At 52.6% G+C, this 16,183-nt stretch overlaps 7 protein-coding genes across 7 annotated transcripts; 4 read left to right on the forward strand and 3 right to left on the reverse strand.

Moving 5' to 3' along the window:
* Window positions 1-97: 97 nt before the first annotated feature.
* On the reverse strand, window positions 98-1,276 carry SEPMUDRAFT_25396 (glycoside hydrolase family 76 protein; the record flags this gene model as incomplete). Its single annotated transcript, XM_016908393.1, has 2 exons — window positions 98-414; window positions 649-1,276. Coding segments are annotated over 2 exons (945 nt in total), but the record flags the coding sequence as incomplete, so codon positions are not given.
* Window positions 1,277-2,389: 1,113 nt separating this feature from the next.
* SEPMUDRAFT_115625 (uncharacterized protein) lies at window positions 2,390-4,087 on the forward strand (the record flags this gene model as incomplete). Its single annotated transcript, XM_016901181.1, has 3 exons — window positions 2,390-3,307; window positions 3,461-3,636; window positions 3,727-4,087. The coding sequence occupies 3 exons, from the start codon at window positions 2,390-2,392 to the stop codon at window positions 4,085-4,087; spliced, it is 1,455 nt and encodes a 484-aa protein (XP_016762469.1).
* SEPMUDRAFT_148086 (Rad1-domain-containing protein) lies at window positions 3,838-7,046 on the reverse strand. Its single transcript, XM_016904692.1, has 3 exons — window positions 6,855-7,046; window positions 6,510-6,735; window positions 3,838-6,449 (listed from the first exon to the last, which is right to left on the reverse strand). Exon 3 carries the CDS (start codon window positions 6,239-6,241, stop codon window positions 5,228-5,230), a length of 1,014 nt encoding a protein of 337 aa, XP_016762470.1. The 5' UTR covers window positions 6,242-6,449; window positions 6,510-6,735; window positions 6,855-7,046; the 3' UTR covers window positions 3,838-5,227.
* SEPMUDRAFT_115626 (uncharacterized protein) lies at window positions 4,139-5,101 on the forward strand (the record flags this gene model as incomplete). The annotated part of the gene is made up of 1 exon (XM_016901182.1): window positions 4,139-5,101. One exon carries the CDS (start codon window positions 4,139-4,141, stop codon window positions 5,099-5,101), a length of 963 nt encoding a protein of 320 aa, XP_016762471.1.
* Window positions 6,635-6,996, reverse strand: SEPMUDRAFT_39947 (uncharacterized protein; the record flags this gene model as incomplete). The annotated part of the gene is made up of 2 exons (XM_016908765.1): window positions 6,635-6,735; window positions 6,855-6,996. The coding sequence occupies 2 exons, from the start codon at window positions 6,994-6,996 to the stop codon at window positions 6,635-6,637; spliced, it is 243 nt and encodes an 80-aa protein (XP_016762472.1).
* Window positions 7,047-7,251: 205 nt separating the features above from the next.
* SEPMUDRAFT_148087 (histone acetyltransferase NGF-1) lies at window positions 7,252-9,702 on the forward strand. The gene has a single exon (XM_016904693.1). The coding sequence runs from the start codon at window positions 7,295-7,297 to the stop codon at window positions 8,657-8,659; it is 1,365 nt and encodes a 454-aa protein (XP_016762473.1). The 5' UTR covers window positions 7,252-7,294; the 3' UTR covers window positions 8,660-9,702.
* Window positions 9,703-11,024: 1,322 nt separating this feature from the next.
* On the forward strand, window positions 11,025-13,532 carry SEPMUDRAFT_148088 (DUF500-domain-containing protein). The gene is made up of 2 exons (XM_016904694.1): window positions 11,025-11,524; window positions 11,573-13,532. The coding sequence occupies exons 1-2, from the start codon at window positions 11,347-11,349 to the stop codon at window positions 13,339-13,341; spliced, it is 1,947 nt and encodes a 648-aa protein (XP_016762474.1). The 5' UTR covers window positions 11,025-11,346; the 3' UTR covers window positions 13,342-13,532.
* Window positions 13,533-16,183: the final 2,651 nt, after the last annotated feature.

The following is a 16,183-nucleotide window of genomic DNA, read 5'->3' on the forward strand; positions in this document are numbered from 1 at the left end:
AGGTCCAATCACCGACTCTCCGACCTGTCACGTGATGAATTGTCCGTGTTCAACAACTTCATTTCCTGGCCGTCTTCGTTGCATACTCCGCCTGCAGCACCACTTCCACCACTCCCAACTGCGCCCCGACGCCCACACTGCTCTCGTTATATCCCGCACGACCTTCCGTCCACTTCAAGCTCGCAACATTCTTGTGAGGCCCTGCATTCACGACCTCGATCGCAGCCTTGGCACTCGCGTTCAACACCTCCATAATACGGTCTCTGGTCTCCGGCAGCAGCGTCGCGGTCATACCCATCCATCTTGCGAGATATGCCTTGAAAGTCTGCTGGTCTGTGTTGCATGTTCCGCTATCCTCGCAGCGTTGTTCGTACAAGATGTGCGAACTATTTTCGGCGAAATTGGACCGCGCTGCTGAGATGAAGCCTTCGACGTGCAGTAGCCAATTCGTTGGCGCAGAACCATTGCGGTCTGCGGACGCGGAAACACACCCAGTCATCTTATATGGCGGCGCAGATGTAGTATTTGAGGAACATGAACCTGGAGACTGAGAAGGTGTGGGTACAGAAATATTTCGGTATGCTGACGCCGGACTCTGTTCAGTAATGTTATGCAATGGTGCAGAGTCATTGCCAAACGAATATGGACTCCACGACCGAGAACATGTATGCCGATGCATGACTGCAGCACCATACATGAATACAGCAACGTTGTATGACCATCTCTCGTCGCCCACGTCACTGCAACCCGGAGCGTGGACGCCATCGCTTACTTGATAAGTGGCATTGTCGATCAGGCCAGCCTGGAGTGAAACGTCGAAGATTTTGTTGGCCCAAACTTCGTATTGGCGTTCTTTCGTGATGGCAGCTAGGCGTGCAGCTAGCTGGAATGCCAGTCCCTGTGTGATGGCATTCTTATATTCGTGACCCGAGCTAGTGGTACTGACTTGCCATCCTATTCCTCCCTTGCCAGGTCCACACATATCTGGTTGCCATCGCGAAATCACAGAACCGAAAACGTTCTTCGCCAAGCAGAGCCAATCTGTGGAGGGTCCTTCCTCGGGCACAGGAAAACCATACTCTGCTGCGCTAATACATGTCAAGCCCCACCAAAGAGCGTCGTCGTTGCCAGGACTGACGGCGCTGAAATCATTGTCAGGACCTGCTTGAGATATAATGCCACTCGCGGTCTGGTTGGCGTATGTGCAGTTGCCCGCGTAATGCCAGTAATCAATCATGGTGTTGTGCGTGGAGGCTGATATCCATGCTTCCCATGGTTGAAGGGCAGCGAGGAGTTTTGTATTTGGGTCAAACTTTGACATTAAGTTGTCCACTAGGACACCGAGTGCGAAATATGAGTCCGCTGAGGTGTCGATGGAGAGTTGCTTGGGTTCTTCGGCATGGGCTTGGGCAGAGAATGCCATGACGGCCATGGAGAGATGCTGCAGCAACACCATCGCTCCAGCTCTGAGAAGTGGTGACTATTAACTCAGGTCCGCACGGCGCGGCAATGATCAAGTTATAGGGGGACATCAGTGCAGTTTGCCAAAAACAGCCATCACAACTGTCTAGTGACTCTAATCCACTTGACCTTTCCGTATTGTGCGAGTGCGCCAACCAGCAGAGCCGAAGCGTGACGATACAGTCTTGTGAGATAGCATGCATGATGACGGTTTGTATGGAGGCCAGTGATCCCAGCACATGGTAGCAAAACCTCGACGGAATGCTTGGGAGATTGTGATAGATCAGTGGCAACAAACGTCCATAGCCTAATGACAGAGCCATGTTCATCTGACCTTCTACGACGTGTGAAGCTCGAGACTCTTGAGTGCTTCCGCCGCAGCGTGATAGAAATCTTGTGAGATACATACTTGAATCAACGGAAAGGCACCTCAAGGTCAGAATACCAACCTACCTTACATAGATACAGGTACCTTGACCTACCTGACCTTACGCCAAGTCCATTTTATATCAAAACAGACTAGCGTTCGATACTTGCTACAGCATTTCGCGCCCTCTTTCTCTTCTTCCTCCTCTTTCTCATCCACTTCTTCGAGAAACACCGCCTGCCATGGAAATCCTCCCCAAGAAAGCAAGCAAGCAAACAAATGACGTGCAACTGCTTCTCGGCCCTATAGATGCGCCTTCTTGCCGAGGCAGAGCGTGAATACCTACCGATGCTTCCAGTTGCTTCTAGTTCTAGGTAACATCCAGGTACATACCTTACCTTGCTACATGCAACTGACTCTTACCTACCTGACCTGTACCTTCCATTACCTTACATGTACCTTACCTACCTAAGAGTTGCTCTAACCCCACGACCTTCGCAACAACATGAATCTTCACACATCAATATCCTCTTAACAGTACAGCAGCACACGTCCTCTGCCATGGCGTTCCTCGTCGAAAACGATAAACGGTGGATCGACGTCGATATAGGCACTCGAGCCATTGCCGCGTTGTTCCGCTGTTCATTCGTGCCGTACTCCTTAGGCACCAAGAGGGGTTTCAAGGAGCCCAAACCCAGTGCACCGACAGATAGGCATCTCTACATGCTATTGCCGCACGCCATCGGAGTATTTCCGCCTAATCATGACTACGATCTTGTCGTCGTGGCCACTATGACTGCGAAAGCCTTCTTCAAATTTGCTTTATTTGCTATAAATGAGCTCGAGGCTACTAGACTCGCTTCACCCGCTGGAAAAAAGCTCGAGGCTACACTCGTCTCTATGCCTAATTCTGATAATAAGAGTTTGGATATGCAGTTCGCGAGTTTCCCGGATCAGAAGATAAAAGCCTGCCACCGACTCGTTTTCAGAGTGCACTACTGCAGAGTCACGCATGAGAACGGCCACCTTCTCTCAGCGCCGGAGAAGATAGATTTAAATGGCTGGATGTTCAACCGAGACCTGCTTGCTCGACTGCACGACTCAAGACACATGTTCAAGAAAGTGCGGGATCTGGACGCTGTTGCGGATTCCTGGCTGTTGCATGCACCAAGCTCAGTGGAGTATCGTGCTGCCCTGGTTCAGCTCATAGTATGGGGAGATCATTGCGGCATCCTAGGTGGTCGTCTCAATATGCTTACTCCAGAGATGCTGGTGTTCTGTTTTGACCAAGGCTACGCCAATATCGACATTCGAAGTATGGATGAACATTTGGATCGAGCAACGATCGCAAAGCTACTGGAAGGGTGCATGTACAAATTTGTCATGGGATCTCATTCGAAGGAGGGTTACCTATCCATCGTCACGCCATCGGGGCGTACACTGGGGCGCTCAGTCAGTAGAATTGACACCACGAAAGTGGTAAGTGACCGGCTAGGTACCTGGAATGCACATTGGGGTCGCAGTGTCCCGTCGCAGAGTAGGCCGGCATGGTTGAATAAATGGACCCGCAGACGATACTGGCTCGGCTCTCAAACGCTCCTCCCACTATGCTCACTGACTTTCGACGAATAGGCAACCATGTGCATAAAGCGAGCGATCACACGAGATATGACCTCAGTGAGCCAAATTGCGCTCGATACGCATGAGGGCCGAAAGCGTTTTGTGGCAGAGCACGAAATGTTTCTCAAGATCATCGTGCACTGCTGGGAGCCTACAAAAATCGCCCAAATTAGCTTGGATTTTTCCCAGTGAGCATGCTTTTCCAATAGTCCCGATGAGATTCGATCAGCAAAGGTACATCTCAATTGGGTCTTTGAACAAGAGCTAACCGTGAGCAGCATCCTCCTTGCACTGCAGGCAAACGTCCGGAGTTACATGAGTTACACTGTCAAAACGCACATCTGGCCCTTTCAAATTTCTTCGCCTAAAGACGTCGCTGACGGAGAAGGCTGGGTAAACTACATTGGCCTCTCCCGGTCTGAAGCAATTCCAGGGCCCGAAATGAATTTTTTCCCAGAAACCATTCGAGGGTTAATCCACGAGCAGGCTCAAATCGATTTCGAAAAGATTGGCATGGATCACCCGCTCTTCGATCGCTCAGCGTCGCATCTCGAGATCAGAGTGGGCTCACAAGCCGAGTTCTTTGGCAACGAGGCGGCAGCCAATCATGGGCTCGATATGAGAGAAGATGTGGACTAGGCATTCATTTTAGACGGTCAAGAGTGGTCAACAACGCCGATCCCAGTGGACATGACGGATCCTCTCAAGCAACCGGCCGCCGAGGGTTGGTCGGTGGACTACACGAACAAGTCGTCGGATACGCCATCAGGAAACCCAGAGATGTCCATCACGCCAAATAAACCGAATGGCTCGGATCGCTCCGACAATTGTGCAGAAGAGAGTGAACGGGTTGGTCACTTGAGCAATGAAACAAAATCACCGCTGGTGATCGAAAAAGCACCTGATATGGCTGCTGGGACTGGAGAGTCGGGGGGACCTGAGCAATCGCAGGCTGGGCTTGAACATGGGGCACGGGAGCAAAAAGACTCGGAAGAGGAGGTGAATGTAACACCAAAGGCAAACTTTGCGGAGCTACTGAGACAAGTTGTCGAAAAGTTGTTGGGAGCACCGCCGCCTCCTTCTATTGCTGCTGGCCCGTCGACAGCGAAAACGATGACCGTTGGCCCCTCGACAGCGACGACAACTTCTTCTCCTACTGCTGCTGATGCTGGCCCGTTGATGGCTAAAATGATGACTGCTGGCTCTTTGCTAGCGAAAACGATAACTGGTTCCAGGGCTGCTGGCCCTTCGACAGCGAGGACGACAACTTCTTCTGCTCCTGCTGGACCCTCATCCACATCCAGAACCACGACGAAAGCCACGAAAGCTCGTCCAGCTTTCACCGAAGTTCCTTCTGACGCCTCTCAACACTTCGGTACAGCTGCACAAGCCATGGAACGATTCAAACACGACCCTCTCCATGCTGCGAATGAATACGAAGTGGGCTATGAGGATCCCTCTGTTCCCAATAGTGTGATCTGGAAGCGCCTGGACCAGTGGCCGGAGCATACGGACGAAGAGGACTTCATTCCCGAGAATCGAATCAGGCAAATCAGATTTTTTGCACATGGCTGCGATGAAGCGTGGATCGTGTGGTATCGGGGGCCGAGAGTGGACGAGACCGATAGGACGGACCAGGAATCGAAGTTGTGAGAGGAGATGAGGTCCGGCCGGGTGATTGCATGTTCGGTTAATCATCGAGGTTCGTTCATTGTTTGTTTTCAGAGATTGATATGCGCTTCTGTCGTTGGGTGATGAATAGACATAGACAGAGTAGAGCTAATCAGAGCGATCACTGTCGTCTCCATGGTCGCCTTCTGCTTCGCCATCGACAAGAGGTACGATCCGGAAATCTACAAACGCAGCTCCATCTCCTTCGCCGTATCCTATCTCGACGAGAAATTGTAGACTGAGAACGCCATCTTCGTCTAACCGCAGTGAGACCTTGGAAGCAGATTGCATGGCCCGTTGAGCAGCCTTGACACTGCTGAATTTGTAACTCGCTGCAGTTTTCGAAGGGCACTGAAAAGTTTCAAGAATGGGTGTTTCGGAATCGGTATGTGTGGTGAAATCCACCATGGATGATCCCAGAGGCCCCGATGCACTGAGAGATAGGTTGGCCGTACGGGAGTCAGGACTAGCTTGAATGGTCAAGTTTTGCGGGTTCATGTTGCTGAGCTCGGAGAGTGTGTCTAGCAGGACTGCGGAACGCATGATGGCTTTGAGAGCTAGACTCTCTCGCCGAAATGGAATTTCTTCGGCAACTTCTGCTTCATAGGTTGTGAGGTCGCAGGTGGTTGTGACACCGGCTTCGGACATGTGGATGCTTAGGGGACTTCCTTCGCCATCATAGGAGAATGTGCAAATACCGGCGACGTGAAGGGGGTGGTTGAAGGCGTTTTGGTTGGCGTGTCGGTTGAGACGATGTGCTGCAAAAGCAGAGTAGTCATCGGGACGCTTAGCTGCGCTTGGGTCGGGCACACTGAAGATGTTCAGCGTTTCGAGAAGGGAGATGAGGTTGACTTCGAAGATGGGATGTTCAAGAGGTTCGTCTTGGGAGGAGGGATCTGCCTCTGGGATGGTGTACTTATAGGACGTGAAGAGGTTCTTCTCGAGATGTACGAAAGCCTCCATGACACTACCTTCTTCTGTGCTCAAGCGGAGCCCATCGGGGGTGATGCGCACAGTAGCGCTGCATTTCATTTTAGAAAATGAAATGCAGCGGAGGAGAAGGAGAATCTGGCGAGCGGAGGAAGAGACGGCAGAGAAAAGAAGTGGATTGGTAGTGGCCATGTTGGAGGTGGCGAATGTGTAGCGCTTCTGTCGTGGGTATCCTAGTTCTACGTGATCGCTCCTCAGTCCGTCTCTTGATACTGTCCTGATCGTATGAAGTGCGCCAAGTGGAGAGCAGCAGTCGAGACGACAAAGAAGGCGGTCAGGCCGCAGGCGAGGATGAAGAGAGTCGATGTCACAGGGTGGAAGTGCCTCTGTGCTGTTGCCGCTGTAGCCATGTCAGTAGCTGTTCGACCAGTATGGGCAGATAGCTGACGACGGCGCGTACCCTTTCGTCGCTCCACAGACGGTGGTATGATGTCTTCTCTTCTCCGTTCCTGGCGCAGCGACCGCAAGGACAGCGGCTTTACCCTGCGGTTGCGAGGCGTCGGCTGGTCGTGCGGAGAGTGCGATCTATACATAGACGCCGACTGCGCAGATCATGTAGACGGCGCCAAAAGCGAAGGCCAGAGATGCGGGCACGGCGAGGACGGGCAGGTTCTTGACGGAAAGGTCTATGCGGCGAGTCGCATTAGTTTGGATACAGGCATGACGGTATGGCGATGTTGGACGGGAGAAGCAGGAAAGAGAAGTGAAGTGAAGTGCGAAACGAAGAACTCATGGAGCAACATACTGAGGCCGAAGAGAGCCGTCAAGACGAAGCCAATGGAGAGCAAGACGAAGCCCACCAGGAGCTGCGCGTCTTTGCCAACGGCGGGGATGAAGGGGCTGTTGGCGGAGGCCTCCCACAGTGCGAGAGGTGATTGATCCGACATTGATGTGAGGAAGTGTTGGTCAATTGATTTCTGCTCACTGATCAAGTGCGTAGACGTGTATGTGGCTAGTGTAACAGCACGTGTGAGAGAGAACAGCTGGAGGTGTGTGCTAGCTCGCTTAATTTGGCCTTAGTTCCTACCAGGATCGCATTTGCCTCCGGCTGTTAGCGGCATCTTATTCAATCTCGTCTCCACTTGGTACCTGACCTATTATCCAGACACACCTACATCCTTGAGGCACTGTCTTACACACATCAACGACAGAGGCAGCGGTACTGGCGCATGACCACTACACAGCATGTCCAACGTGAAAGAGGAGAAGAGAAAGGCGGACGAGGGAATCAATGGACATGATGCGAAGCGTCAGAAGCCCTCGGTCTCTCCACCGCGACGCGATGTAGGAGATGACGGAGGAGAGGGCGGAGCGAGCAGAGAGGGACTGGGAGAGGCGGCACCATTCGACGATGGAAGGGACGACTCCGACGAAGACGCATTCACCATCAACCACGACGCGTATCCCGAGAAGCCGGCGGTCATCGAAGAGCGTGCCGGTGACATTTCTTTCTACGTCGTCAACAACGACGGCAAGCCTTCCTCGCACATTATCCTCACCGGGCTGAAGTGTATCTTCCAGAAACAGCTTCCAAAAATGCCCAAGGACTACATCGCCCGCCTCGTCTACGATCGCACGCACCTCAGCATAGCAATTGTCAAACGCCCCCCGCCAGGATCCTTCGCCGAGTCTAGTAATCTCCCCGGCGAAGTTGTGGGAGGCATCACATATCGTCCCTTCAGGGGAAGGCAGTTTGCCGAGATCGTATTCTGCGCTATCAGCAGTGACCAGCAGGTCAAGGGCTACGGCGCTCATCTCATGAGCCATCTCAAGGACTATGTCAAGGCGACCAGCGACGTCATGCACTTCCTGACGTACGCCGATAATTATGCCATTGGCTATTTCAAAAAGCAAGGATTCACAAAGGAAATCACTCTCGATAAGCCAAGGTGGATGGGCTATATCAAAGACTACGAGGGAGGAACTATCATGCAGTGCTCCATGCTGCCGAAAATCAGCTATTTACAGTCCGGCCGCATGCTGCTCAAACAAAAGGCTGCCGTGCATGCAAAGATCAGAGCAGTTTCGAAGAGTTATGAAGTGCATCAGCCACCCAAGGCATGGAGAAACTTAAAACCTGGACAGGCTCTGCCCGAACTTGATCCTCTCGACATACCCGCAATCAAAGCAACTGGCTGGTCTCCCGACATGGACGCCCTCGCCCGCCAACCACGCCGAAATCCCTCGCACAGTCTTTTGCTAGGCCTGGTCTCGGCTCTATCGACCAGCAGTAACGCCTGGCCCTTCTTACAGCCCGTCAATGGCGACGAAGTTCACGACTACTACGAAGTCATCAAGGAGCCCATGGATCTCAGCACGATGGAGCAAAAGCTGGACAAGGACCAGTACGAGACGGTAGAGGACTTTGTCAGGGACGTATTGCTCATCGTGCGGAACTGCAAACGGTATAACGCGGAAACGACACCATATGCCAAAGCTGCCAACAAGTTGGAAAAGGAAATGTGGAAGAAGATACGCGAGGTGCCAGAGTGGTCGTACTTGGAGCCAGAGAACTTTGAGAGCACTAATCGTAAGCCGGAGGATCAATAGGATGTGCCACCGCCGAATGGATCCTTCTTCAATCCACCTGATCCGCCTGACACTCGCAAACACCGACGTCCATGTCTTTGAAGTAGCGGACCAGGCGTTACTTGCCTTATGCTTGGGCACGAGAGACACGAGATATGAACTTATTAATGACTCTCTTTCTTTACTCAGGTAGGTATACTACCTTGTATATATATATGCCGAACAATGAGCCACGTGCGCCCCGATTGATGCATTCGTACATGACACATGTCGCGAACACCTTCCACCCGACCACACGCCCATGCTCGTGCTCCACAGCCGACTAATACTCCATCGCTACCCAGGTAGGGACAGGTACCAATAAATTTCCATCTAATCAAGCTTCCTGCTATTGCCGTATCACTACCCAACACAGTTCTCACAGCAGCCTTTTTTTCAAGAATGAACCCAAGGAATGCACGACGCGGACCTATCATCAGACCCCAGCAAAGTCGTGTGACTCGCCTATCGCCAACATCATCTGCAGGCGACGGGTGACTCGTGAAAATGCTATAAACTTACCTATTTCCTTACCGAAGGTTTTCTGCAAGACAGTGATCTAGTTACCTTACAACCTTATACAAGAATGTGCTGGGCAGATGCAAGGCCGTTGAACTAGCAGTAACCGTTGTACTGGTCTGGTAGATATAGCAACGGAGATGGCGAAGGGTTTATGCACTACTTGGACTTAGGCAAGCAGTACTTAACTTGGGTGTATGTGGCGCAAGGAGAGCGCGAGGAACTACGAACACCGTCAGCACCTATTCATCAACTGTGTCTTGTAAAAGGAAGAAGAGCAGATTTTGAAAATTGCCATATCAGAGGTTTGAGAAGATTGTATTAAGCTGGCGTGAAAGCATGCTCAACCAGAGTATCGGCTGAGAGGTCATATGGCCCCAGCGCTTGTCATCATGGTAGTAGTGAGGTGGTGTCTATATGAGAAGAAGGTGTGTGGATGTGTTCTCAACTTACCCAGGTTTTTCTGCGCTTTGGATGCCTGTGTAGGTAAAGCGAGTTCTTCCCCCATGGCGAAGCAAAAGTGAGCCGACAGACTACCTCCTGGGCATACCTGGCTCGTCTGCATCTGCTGAAGAGAATGTGCGGTGAGCTCTGGCATGGCTCCCATTGACTTCGAGGTTGATTTTGGTTTTTCAACGTGACTTCCTTGATTCAGCTGCCGCCACGAACTGGAACCTGCAACCGTAGCGACTGATCTGGCCCAAGTCCATCAGCCAGATTGTCTGCAGCAACTCTCGTGATTTGCGAGAGACACGCTCTCCAAGGGGGTGGTTGTCGTGAATGTGTAGCCACATATCTTCCTTCCTGGCGCTTCACTTGGTCATGGAGGATGAGGTTGATGCAAACAGTCAATGAAATGGCGGGCAACGCAAGCGTCTTGGTAAGCGAGCGCTAACCATAGCTGATCCTTATGCGCAACAGGCTCCGCGCTACCTTCCTTGGTCCTAGTCACCGTTCACCAACATCTCCCGTCACACATCTGGTGTAAAAGCTCTCTCTCAGGTTGAGTCACACAGGCAGGACCCAGTCAAGAGGCTCGCTAAAAAGGGCGCTTGAATTTCACTCATCTCACTGTTCCAAGTTGCATTTCGACTTTTTGACTGTCGGCAACATCCTGACTCCAGAGCCGCAAAGTTGGGGCATTACGGAGGTACCTCCTACAGCGTCCGCAGCAAACATGCCGTGCTCCCGATCCCCAGGTGATCTGCATTCATAACTTTTCAAAGTTTGTCGGACAGCACGCATATGCGAGACCGCCAACCGCTCTCCGAGTCTGGACAATTCGCCAGCACGCACTGTCGTCAAGCAACGTCGTCGTCAAGCATCTTCTGGGAGGTAATCAAACTGTCAGAAAAGTGTCGGCCGTCCGTCTTTGCGGACGCGTCCGGTGTCCGGCTTCAGCCAAACTTTCTCGCAAAAATACCTAGTACCGTGCACCTCCTACCTCCCAACTCATCCTGCGAAGCTTATCGGCTGCTGGGCCTGGGCTCGTTGCCAGTTGGCAACCCAGCCAGAGCGGCGCTGAGGTGACGGCTGCTAACAGGACGCCAAGAAGCGTGTACGACAGACGGTGGCTCCATGATGATTTTCTTTATTGATCGTTGCTGAAGCAATAGAACATAGGGACGGGTGGTACCTTATACAAACATGCACCGTGTCAGGTGGTGGTGGTGGAAAATTGGCGCAAATTCTGGACTTCCGGACGCAGGGACGTCCCAGTCGTGCCGCGTCACGAACCGAGGATCCACACATCCATGCTCAAGGTCGGCGTCCGGACCGCTCTGACGTATCCACGATTATTGATCATTGCATCGTGTTGATCGGCCATCCGGTCACTCCGCGGCGCTCTTGGTGCCATATGAGATGCGCAAGCAGACGAGAAGCAAGCAATAGGCTCCTGCATCTTGTCCTCGAAGCCCCGCGGTGTTGGAAAGAGCATGCAACGCATGCTCGGTAGCGCTGCGACTGGTCATTTGATCGACTGCTGCTGCGACTACGCCCGGTCAGCAGCAACGAAGAGATAGAACATCTTTTGCGCCAGCGTCTTGACCCGAAAGAGGCGTGCGCGCAGTGCTGAAGAAGCGGCAGAAACAGAGACAGAGACAGAAGTTCAAGCAAAAGGAGACCCAGAAGCAGGAACGCTCGACGACATGTGGCAGCGCGTCAAGACTGGTGGGAAGGCGGGCTTCGATAAAGCATACGCTGCTCTCGACAAGCTGGGGCCGCCCATCAACAACTTGAGCAACAAGCTGGGCTCGGAGGCATTTTGGCCGACAACGTTGGATCAAGAAAGCGACAAGGCTGCGCGGATATTGAAGAGCTTCTGCAGTAAGGCTGGCGAATGGTGGTACACAATTGAGTGCTAACGAAACGCAGAGGATGGATTCTACGTCGACGAGGAAGTGCCGCCGGTCGATGGGCCCAAGCAAAAGCAGAGGGTGTTACAGAAGATTCCAGCACATGTGATCCGCGAAGCCAAAGGACTCGCCATCTTCACAACCATGAGGACAGGTCTCTGGATCAGTGGAGCAGGTGGTTCAGGAATACTGATAGCGAAGAAGGAAGATGGTACTTGGAGTCCTCCTTCTGGAATCATGCTTCATACTGCCGGACTTGGCTTCCTTGTCGGCGTGGACATATACGACTGCGTAGTTGTGATCAATACACAGAGGGCATTGGATGCCTTCACCAAAGTGCGATGTACACTGGGGGGCGAGGTATCTGCTGTAGCTGGTCCTGTAGGCGCAGGAGCCTTGCTCGAAACATCGGTTCACAAGCACCAAGCTCCCGTATACACCTACCTCAAGAGTCGCGGATTCTACGCGGGAGTGCAAATCGACGGCACTGTCGTGATAGAGCGCATGGACGAGAACGAGCGATTTTACGGACAGAAGCTACCAGTGGCTGATATACTTGCGGGCAAGGTTCGGCACGCGCCATACGAGGTGCGACGCCTGCTCGAGACCATCAAGGCGGCGCAAGGCGATAGCGACGTGGACGATTCCCTGCTACCCACCGAAGCCCCACCCGCTGACTACGAGATCGATGATGGACAAGCATTTGGAGTGCCAAAGCTTGATGATCCAGATCCGTATGGCGTCCTTGCACTCGAGAAGGAAGGCATGAGTCTCAAGGAAGCTGGCACACAAAAAAGAGCATCTTGGGCAGAATTCTCTTTCAATCCCAGTCCTACCTCGCCCATTTACAATGTATACAGACAAAGCCAAGAACTTGGTGCACGATCTGCTAGTCGGCGAAATAGCTGGCGGTCTAGTGCTTTCAGCATGGACCCAAAGACACCAAGCTCGTTGAGAGGTAGTCTTGACCAGCGACGATCATCGGTCATCATGACGGACACTTCAACACAAACAGACCTCTTGCCAGATGGACCTGTGTCGCCGGGCAGGAGAAGTATTGGCGGTCACAGTCAGCATAGTAGCAAAGGCAGCTTCACGAATGGCCACTCCTCGTTCATGCAAGGCGTGCCAGAGCATGAGGTCCTGAAGACCCCGCAAGAGCAGATTGACTCGACCAATATCTCCACTGCTAATGGCTACTCGACACCTCCACATACGCCGCCAGGCATCTATGACACTCCCGAAGATTTGCCAGAACGCGACGACGACCAGTTCGACGATGTCCAAATCGTCGAGCAGCCTGTGCTGCAATCGCTCCAAACTGTGCAGCCGACAGCGTCGAAGGTGCTTTCCAAAGCTCGACTGGTGAATGTACCGAAGCGCGTTGCCCCAAAGTTGCCACCGCGGAACCCAGGTCGCAATCTGCCTGTTGTGGTTGGAGCCACGCCCGTGTCTCGCACTCCTTCGCCGACAAAATCCGCAGCGTCTGCTACTTCACCTGCCGAGGAGGTATCTATGGCAGTCGAGCCGGATTTGACGAAGTCTCAGGCGACGAGCACAGCCCTCCAGGGCATGGATGCCACCCCAATCTCTCTTATGGCCGAGTCCTCCGGTGCCACCACATCAGCTTCAAAGCTTCAGACCATCCATCTCGAGGAAGATGTTTCAAATCATCTCCGCCCGTCGACAAGTTTAGAGAAAAGTGAGCGAAGTGCAGAGCCGGTAGTGGAGGTGAAGGAAAAGGAAAGCGAGATGGAAAAGGAAAAAATGCCAGGCGGATTTGACTAGGCGGCAGAGAAAAGCGAGGGACCAAAAGATATGAATTATGAAAGCTGAACTAGAAGGTGGAGTGAGCCGGCGTTTCTTTGGCGAGTACCCAAGTTTCGATGTTTTTTTATTGTCAGCCAGATCAACTGGACAATTGTATAACACAGGAGCATTTCTTTCTATCCGTTGTCATAAATTATACGATAAGGGGCGAGTCTGTAGACTAGGTGCGATCGATTGCAACAACATGTTGTTCGGATAGTACATGAATGTCACTAGGAGGTATGTGGTGGACTACGACCTGTGTGCATGACTGCATGTAAGTACCTCCTAGAACGATCAAGGATCAACCCCCTGTATCCCGCTCGATGGCCGCAATAAGCGAGACGGAGTCCGGCGAGCGCTTGTAAGTTGTAACTACCTTCAGCTTAGTTCACTCACAGAATCTCTCATTGTTCATCATCTCACCCCAATGCATTTTCTGGCGGTTCCACTCTCGCGTGTTTCCTCCTAATCGGCAACTTCCCTGGCTACATGCAGTCTAGTTCACACACCCCAGAGAGGACAGGAGATGTGACCTGATCGTGCTGGCCTGTTCCGGAACGCGACTGCCGACTCCCTACATACCTGACGCTTCCAGTGTACCTTACCTCGACGGACTTCCACGACAAGGAGGGTACATGTAGCCTCGCGATGAGCGCACACTCTTGACTCTTCCATGTGTCGGCCGATGCGCTCTCTTCACCTCAGCGACCCGGGGTTCTGCACGCCCGAAATTGCACGCCCGAAACAAGGCATACCTACCTAGATAGGAGGTACCTACGGCTACTTAGGTACAATACCACACCCTCCTCCTCCGGGCACGGCACAGCGAAGAGGGAAAAAGAAATCGAGCGCCCCGTGCCTAGACGGACGATTTTTCCCTCGCACTACCGGCTTCCTGTTCCTGCTCGCTACTAATGCGCCGGACTCAGTGAGCATGCAGCTCTGGCGCCTTCGAAAGGCGGAGTCTCGCGCTTACCAGAAGTAGAAAGAAAAGAATAGAAATGTAGTCTCCACGGGCGCGAAAGCGAGGGCAATGGTACATGTCCTTCAATTCTCGCCGTTGCCTCTGGCGCAGAGAGAAGGTCAAGCACAATGTTGACAGCATGGCGGTTCCAAGTATTCGTCTCATTATCGCGCCATGCTTGTGAGAGAGAAGAAGAAGCTGTAGGAGGTATGTAGGAGGTAGAGAGACATCGGAGCGCGGGCAGAACCGAAACTCTCGGAGCTGGATGATCAACTGCACGTCAGTAGTCACAGGACTTTTAGTCGTGATAGTGCCCCGAAACACAAGACAGGTCAATGTGACGAGACGCGGTTTGTCAGCAATACACCAGGCTTGTCTCAGTCGTCCAGGAAGGATTTCTGTTGACTGTGAAGCCCCGTCGACAAGCGCAACGGAGGACGGAGGTATCAAGCTATCAGCATCGGCGCCACGAGGCCAACACACGCCTGCATGAACCTTGGATGCTGGCTGCTGTGAGGGGCGTCCAGAGGCAAACATGATAGACACCGACACATGTCTGGTCATTATTGCCATTCCAGGACACTAGCAGGCGACCACCTGGAAAACATACAGACCAGGTCCCGAGGGCATGCACTGTCTGTCCCATAGAGGCTGGGAGCTCTATGGGTGCTGGGAGGTACATGTTCGTGGTAGAAAAAGACTTTCGCGGCTCGCGGTCGCTGCGGTAGCTTGCATGTTGCCGCACACCTCACTGCTCAGTGACGCAAACCGCATGCATGTGCGCAGTGCGCACGCAACTAGGCCTACTGGCGCATAGCCTTGCGACATCGGCTGGAACCGAGCTGTATTCTTTCTTCTCTTCTCGATATTTCATCTGTTTTGCCCGGCATTCTAGCGCTTCGTATCCACCGTATGTCATGGCTCCCATAGCGCAGCTGCAGTGCTGCACAGTGATCGTTACGGAATGCGTGTGATTGATCAGGAGACGCAACTCCGAATGGAGAACGCCGGGGGTCTTGATAAATACATGTTGTACCATCTTTACAGTGGCTGTCGAACACTTTTTTCGCTTACCCCATATGTATCAGCTACGGGTTACCCGTTATGGCTAGAGGTACACACCGACATCTTACTGGAATTGGTTTAGTACACAGATCTGTCTTTGAGGCCAAGGCAGGCGGGAGTGCGCTTACGCAGAATAAACTACACCTATGCATCGACCGAAGAGGAAATGGGGAGCAAAAAGAGGAAATGATGACGAGGCGTGAAGACAGGTAAAAGCCCCGGGCCACGCGAGGCAGCTCGCTGGCCACAGGAGCGAGCATATGGTAAGGTACTTCTTATTCTTTCTATAACGACAAATGCGCCTAGTCCAGAGGGCGAGAAAGATGCGGCTACGGTCACGGACTCTAACTGCTTCAGTAGAAGGGTACGGGGTGAACGAAAGCTCAGCTTTATCGCTGGCTTTGCTACGTCCATCAATGATCAGGTTGAACAAGCAGGGACGAAGTTACCAACTGTCTTGATCATCGATCACGATTCACGCGAGGGTTACATACGTTGAGCACGGACGACGCAGGCGGTGCAGCACGTACAGCAATCGAGGGGGGTCGAGTACATATCGGTATGGCACTAAACGGTCCTTTGCACTATGGAGGCGCACTTGCCGCGACAGGAAGCCACTAGGAGAGAGTATAACCAACTTTTACGTCGACGAAGCTACGAGAGGTAACGGCCGGCGTGTCGACGCTTGCTTTACGGACTGTATGCGGGACTTGCGGGAGCTGCAAATGCAATACAGATACATCTAGATATACATACCTGACCAGGGCTCCCGGTGACCTCTCGCCCACC

This window comes from Sphaerulina musiva, assembly GCF_000320565.1.
Source record: "Sphaerulina musiva SO2202 unplaced genomic scaffold SEPMUscaffold_3, whole genome shotgun sequence".
Classification (NCBI taxonomy): domain Eukaryota; kingdom Fungi; phylum Ascomycota; class Dothideomycetes; order Mycosphaerellales; family Mycosphaerellaceae; genus Sphaerulina; species Sphaerulina musiva.